Source organism: Triturus cristatus, chromosome 10, assembly GCF_964204655.1.
Source record: "Triturus cristatus chromosome 10, aTriCri1.1, whole genome shotgun sequence".
Lineage (NCBI taxonomy): Eukaryota > Metazoa > Chordata > Amphibia > Caudata > Salamandridae > Triturus > Triturus cristatus.
The window spans coordinates 1174849175-1174856401 of NC_140593.1; the positions used below are offsets into that span (position 1 = coordinate 1174849175).

Genomic DNA, 7227 nt, shown 5'->3' on the forward strand with positions numbered 1-7227 from the left:
CAACCCAGTGGTAGAATGCCTTTGCTATTTTGGTTTTCCCTTGGAATGGTGCACTGTGGGATATTTGGAATTAAAGCAAACAGGATGTGCTGCAAAAGTGTGGAGGTTTGACCCACATAATTTTTTCTTATTGGTTATAGAGTATCCAGGATGCAGTCACTGGCTAGTAATACCTACAAAGCTATCACCTCACCCATGTCTCCTCAGAACACTTTATGAACCTGTGGAAGATCAGTAGAAGTCTGGACCTGCTGTCTGTGACCTATGTGAGACCTACAGTGCTGGACCTGCTCCCAATTGTATGTTATGTTATGTTGTGGAATGCTTTGCTATGTTCTATGTATGTTTTGTCATGTTATGTTAGGCTCTGCTAGGGTATTTTATGTCAGGCCATGTTCTGGTATGTATTATGGTAGCCTGGAGTTCCATATACAAACAAGGCTATCATTTGCAACCTTGTCCTTTGTAATATCATGTAAAGCAGTGGACAATTATGATAGTTTTAGCAAACATGGTTAATACACCATTTTACAATGACTGGTAATGTTTTCTGCATTTTCTTTGTTTTAGTGTGGATCAAGAATGAATAAAGATAATCAAACTTCTGTGAAAGAATTCATCCTTTTTGGATTTTCTGACGTTGGTGAGCATCAGAAAATCCTCTTTGCTCTCTTTCTTATCATCTATATCCTGACACTTCTGGGAAATATTATAATCATCATACTGATTGTCAGCGACCATAGCCTTCACAGCCCTATGTACTATTTCCTACGCTGCCTGTCAGTGGTAGATATTTGTTTTACCTCCACTACCATCCCCAAATTGTTATTTGACCTACTTCGTGATGTTAAGACTATTTCCTTCATGGGATGTTTCACACAGCTATTCTTCTTCCACTCTATTGGTAACATGGACAGCTTCCTCCTGGCACTGATGGCCTATGATAGGTATGTGGCCATCTGCCGGCCTCTCCATTACACCATGGTCATGAGTGAGAAGCTCTGCTTTTTCCTCGTATCTGTATCATGGATTATTGTCTGTCTCCATTCATTGCTGTATGCAGTGTGGATCTCCAGGTTATCTTACTGTCGGTCTAACATAATCCATCACTTCTTCTGTGAAATTGCACCACTTTTTGACCTCTCCTGTTCAGACCTCACAATTTTCACCCTCATAGAACTAGTAGAAGCAACCCTCATTCTGTGTGGACCCTTCCTGTTCATTGTCATCTCCTATGGCTGTATCATCACCACCATAATGAAGATGCCAACTGCGGTGGCCAAGCACAAAGCCTTCTCCACCTGTTCTTCCCACATTGCTGTTGTCACACTCTTCTACGGGTCAACAGTTGCAGTTTATGTACGGCCTCCTTCAGCAAGGTCTCTTCACTCTGACAGGTACATAAGTATAATGTACATTGCAGTGACCCCAATGCTTAATCCTGTGATCTACAGTTTAAGGAATAAGGAGGTCAAGACAGCCTTAAGTAAAATGCTTTGTGGGTAGACAGTTGGGGAACATGTGATCACAAAGAACACCACTGAGTTTCATTTTCACCATCCCATGCTTTGGAAACTGAGTTTTACAGGTCAACAGAATGTTTGCAATAAGGCTAAGAAGGTGGCACCAGTTTTGGCAAGACCGAAAGTACAGAACTTCACCACACATATGAGTTGCTCTAACTAAGGGATCTCACACTTGAGCAAATAGCAGAGCATGATTGATCAAAATGCTACTCAGGAGATGAAGACCATCAGCTTCTAGCAGATGGTGAGCGGTCCAGAGCACTCAATCTGTCACTCAATTCACCTTATATTCAACCATAGCCTTGAAACAGTGAACCTGATTGTGCACCAGCAAATAGGATAAGGCCTGTTTTCTTCTCAGAAATTCTAGTAAATTAAACCAATAACCAACTCAACAAAAACACCTGGTTTGCCTATTACATGAGCTACAGAAACCCAATCATTGAGGAGTTTGAATCAGGATTTTGAGTCAAAATAATCGTGCTGTAAACCAATGTTTCAGACTCAACATACCCTAAATATATGCCGGTTAACCTCCATCAAAACCTATCATCCTCCCGCAGCATGTTAACAGCAGTCAAATCTGGAAATTCAGAAATGGATACCAAAGCAATTAACAAGTGATTTAACAGAAACCTAGCAGAGCTGGCTCGTGCTAACAGAATATTGGAACAATTAACTGATTAATGGAAAATGATAACGCGAAACAATAAAAGAGCCTGAAAAAGACATCCTTCACCACATGAAATCATCAAATTGCCCAATCAAAATGTATTTATTATTATCTATCACAACCTGTCCCAAAGAGTAAAAAGCAATCCTTGTGATCCACAGATATTGTGAAAATATCCTTGCCTTGTTTAATAAAACACTACCAAGATGTCATCTCTGACTAAATAATGACAATATCCCTACCTTCCCATCCTACCTCCATTTCTAGATCTGCCTTCACCATATTCACTGAGGCTGATGAGAATGATGAGCGGTTCAGCCAGGCCAATCGAGGTAAAAGCTTCCATTACACCTATGTACGCCTGTTCAACCGAAAGCAATTCATATTCTCAATCATGATGGATGGAACAAACACAATAAACTCCACTTTCTAATCTGGAATCTGTTATAGCTACCATCACCTACTTTAGCATGAAGGCATTTGCAGCAACTGGCTCCATTGCTAACCTAATATACCTCAGCAAGAGAAAGGAAAAGGAGTTAAGCAGACAACTCCAAGATAATGATTTCTCCTTCACTACCAGTGATGGTTTAGTACTGACAAGGGTACCTAATCAACCTTAGTCAGCAGCTCATACGCTCATCTGCACATAGACAAGAGAAACAAGTAACCTGCACACACCTTTACCTAAGGGACACTGTGAGCAACACCAACCTATTGGAGAAGTTGGAACAGCTCTCATGATTATTATTTCTCTGCGAATGAATTTGCATATAATTTACATTCATGTCAAACTTGATGCAGCATTAATCAAGTGGCTGTGCTAAGGGATATTCAAAGATATTGATTATTATACATGTGAGGGAAGGTCATTGGGGTTCACAACAAGAAACTGGGCCTATAGATAATTTAACAGACTCTGGGGCATATGTATCAAAAACCGTATTTGCGATTCTCAAATACCGATTTTTTGAGAATCGCTATTTGAGAATTGCAAAACGGGATGTATTTAAAAATTCGCACATATTTTGTGAATTCTTAATATTCCTTAATTGCGGTTAGCAAATTGCGAAATTGCAATTAAGGAATACCTTCCCATTCATTCCTATGGGCCGGAAGGCCCATAGGAATGAATGGGAAGTCATTCTCAAATTGCGATTCGCAATTTGCTAATCACAAATTCAGAATAATTTCAAAGGTGCAAGGGTGTCATGATGACACCCTGATGCACCCCTGAAATGAGCATATGTGCGCATATGGCGCACATACATGCCATACGGGCATGAGTGTGCGCCACATGGCACCTAGAAAAATGCCAAAAAGTGCATTTTTGAAAAAATTCGCAAAATACCACCAACTTGAAGTTGGTGGTAATTTGCGATTTCTTAAGGAGAAATCGCACAACTTGGGTGCTTGTTACATAGCATTTAAGGAATCGCAATTTGCGATTCCTTAAATGCTTACGCAAAATTAAGGAATCGCAAAATTAGCGAATTCTTATTAGTGCGATGCAAAAAAGGCTCATACATCGCGTTTTGCGATTTTGTATTCGCAAACGCTGTTTTCTTGCGAATCGCAGCGTTTGCGAATACAAAATCGTTTGATACATATGCCCCCCTATCCTTATATTTTTACTGCAGTTGGTAAGGATGTAGGTTAGTTGTTGAGGGCGATGAAACTCTACTCAAGCAGAAACCACAATCCTTGTCAGGGTGAAGACACAAGCAATCTCGAAATTAACCTATGCTCAACCCCCTGGTAGCTTGGCGCAGAGCAGTCAGGCTTTACTTAGTGGCAATGTAAAAAACACTTGTGCAACACTTCAAACAGTAACTGAGTGACAACACACCATATAAAGACTCCCACACTAATTTAGGAAATTAGAGTATCTTTTAACAAATAAAAAAAGAGCAAAACAACAAATATCAAATCAGTAGAACTGGAGATATGCAGGTTTTACGATTTTAGTGAAAACAGCGGCAACAAGCTCAAACCACCAACTGTGGATATCTGGCTGTGCTGGCCCAGGACAAAGTCACAAGTTCATGCCGACTGCAAAGGAGTGCAGGCCAGCAACAGAGACCCAGTTAGGTCAGCTGAACCAGACTGCCTTAGCTCTTGGTTGTGGAGCGTTGTGAGGTTCCGCGCTGAGGATGTGTCGTGCAGCTGATCCGATGGATACAGAAGTGCTGCCGAGCTGCAATGCAAGGTCCTACATCATTGTCAAGGATGAGGGCTTGCGATGTGAAGTCCAGCATCGAGGATGTGTGGCGCAGTCGGGATGATGCATTGGTTCCAAAGAGCTTTGAGGCTGCAATGCAAGAACCTGTGTCATCGTCGAGGCTGCCGTCAATAAGGGATTAGTGATGCAATGGCCTGCATAGGTAAAGTTTTGCACAGGCAGTGGTTCGGATGCAGTCTGTGAGGTCAATGTAGACACACCAGAGGCAGTGTGTCAGTTATTCCCAAGGTTGCTCCGTGCACCAGAGGAAATGCGCTTGTTTTGCTGGATGCCAGATGGGCTGCCAGACCACCTTCAGGACACTTCCATGGGTCTAGGACTGGGGTGGCACCACTAGGTAGGGTAGGATTCACAGATGGCAGAGTCCGGGTGCTGGGCTCAAGGTTGTCCCTGAGGCTCTGGTCAGGAGGCCAGCCAACCAGCCCTTGCAGTCACTTTGGAGTCCTGGGTTCAAAAGATATGGGACCAGTCCTTCTCACATAGGCAGCAGGTCAGCACAACAAGGTAGCACTCAAGCAAGGCAGTAGTCCAGCAAGAAAGCAGTCCAGCAGAGTGGCAGTCCTTTCAGTAGCATAGCAGTCCTTCTTCCGGGCAGAGTATCCACAGGTCCATAGGTGTACTGAAGAGGTAGTGTCTGCGGGCCAATACCTATGCCTGGTGATCTTCCTCTGGAAGGTGGAAGAAGATTCTAGAAATTCTCTTTGAATGCATAGGATTCCTGCCTTCACTGGTTCCAGACTTAAGGGATATGCAGTCCTTTGAGCGGAGGAAGGACACAGACACTACAAGTGTAAGTAAGCTGTGTCCAGCTCTGCCCTCCCATCCTGCCAGTGATGGCCCATCCAGGCACTCCTAAGCTCTCTATTGTGTGTGGCTGTCTAGGAGAACACACAAAGCCCAACTATCAGCTACACCCAGGCATGTGCCCCAGAGATAGGATACAGGCACTAAATGGCTAAAGCAGGAAAATGACAACTTTCTAAAAGTGGCATTTTCAAAAAGGTAATGTAAAACCTGACTCCACCCACCATGAGAGAGGATTTTTCCTCACAATTCCAAAGACAACAAACATGAATTGGTTACCTGCTCCCATTTGGAAATTATCACTTATTAAATGCCATGAAGTAACTTCAATTTTAGCTTATGGGAGAGGTAGGCCGTGCAGTAGCGGAAAACAAATGTAAGAGTTTTTCACTACCAGGACATGTACAACTTAAAGGTACATTTCCAACTTTTTAAATACACTGCACCCTTCCCTCTGGGCTGTCAAATGCCTACTTTAGGAGTGACTAACATGTTAAAAAAAGGAATGTTGGAGCCTGGTAAAAGGATAATCTTTCCAGGTCAAAGTGGCAGTTAGAAAATGCACACAAAGGTTGCAGTGGCAGACCTGAGACAAGTTTAAAGGGCTACTGATGTGGGTAGCACAATCAGAGATGCAGGCCCACTAGTAGCATTTAATTTACAGGTACTGAGTACATGTACTACCTCTTTACTAGGGACTTACAAATAAAATGTTTTAAGGACTGGGCACATGCACTTTAGCACTGGTTAGCAGTGGTAAAGTGCATAGAGTTATATGGCCAGCAAAAACGAGATCAGCAAAAATAAGAGGAGAAAGGCAAAACCTTTGGGGGTGAGGAAGACTTCCCTAAGGCTGACAAGTCTAATATAGCTGTTATAACATAGCCTGGACTGCAGGTCCCTAAGCTTGTATATATTGCTGGAAAACAAGTCCACATCAAGCCCCTACCAGCAATTGCTAACATTTAGACACCAAGATGTCCTGAAAGAATACTATTTGAGGCTGGAGTAGTCCTCCAGGTGCAAATCATACCCAACCCCATTCTTGACATCCGAGTGCAGCTGGAGAAAACAACATCTTTTCCAATAGCTAGTTCAGAGCTTCTTAGAAGCTACCAGTGCAGCCAAGCCAAGTCAAGCCTAATTGTGTCAAGCAATTAAATTAGTACTTCCCCAGGGAGGGCCAGTGCCCTGGTGGATCATTTCATTGCACTGCCAAATTCAGCTGAGGAACGCCCGTGCCATAGATGACCTGAATCACAGGACATTTCATGCTCACTGCACCCTTCACGCTATTGCTCCTCATGCCTGTGTCTGGAGAAGAGGAACTTACTCTGAGGTCCATTGAGAGAGACAGAAGCAGATACTGCCTTTCTCCACATTGCAACCTCACAGGACTGGTTGGCCTTAGGAGAGGAGGGGAGGGAAAGGGAGCCAGCTCCTAGACCAGCAGGAGGAGAAGTGCAAAGACCGGGTAGAGAAGAAGCAGAGACAGCTCAAGTCCCTGCAACAGTAAAATGTACAAAAGGATATAGAATGCTATGCTACATAACTACAAAGGGATAACCACATGGTGGGAAATTAGCTCCTTAAGCTTCACAAAGGGCTGGAAGAGTGCCACATAAATTCATTGGGGTCACATAGAAAATATTAATTTCTTATTCTAGTCCTGTCCCAAAAAAGTAGATTCTTCACTTGGAATGTTCTGATGTGCATAAAGGTCTCCAGGAGTAACAGTGAACTTATTCCAATTAAATTTCCTTTTGCCAACTTAGTTCTTCTGGGTCATTGAATCTCGAAGATTCCTTGAAAAAGAAGTAGTCCTGTAGCTGGAACTTTTATTCTGAGATGGTTGAATACATTGACCTGGTTTGATAGGTCCTACAGGTGCTTGGTAACTTGGTAAATGTAATGATAAGACTTTTGATACTAGAATGTTTGAATGTTTAGTGTCTCATTGACATCTGTGTTTTGAAAATTAC

At 42.7% G+C, this 7227-nt stretch overlaps 1 protein-coding gene across 1 annotated transcript; it reads left to right on the top strand.

The window, feature by feature from the left end:
• The first annotated feature begins 582 nt into the window (after window positions 1-582).
• On the top strand, window positions 583-1506 carry LOC146796916 (olfactory receptor 1C1-like). The gene has a single exon (XM_085631446.1). The coding sequence runs from the start codon at window positions 583-585 to the stop codon at window positions 1504-1506; it is 924 nt and encodes a 307-aa protein (XP_085487572.1).
• Window positions 1507-7227: the final 5721 nt, after the last annotated feature.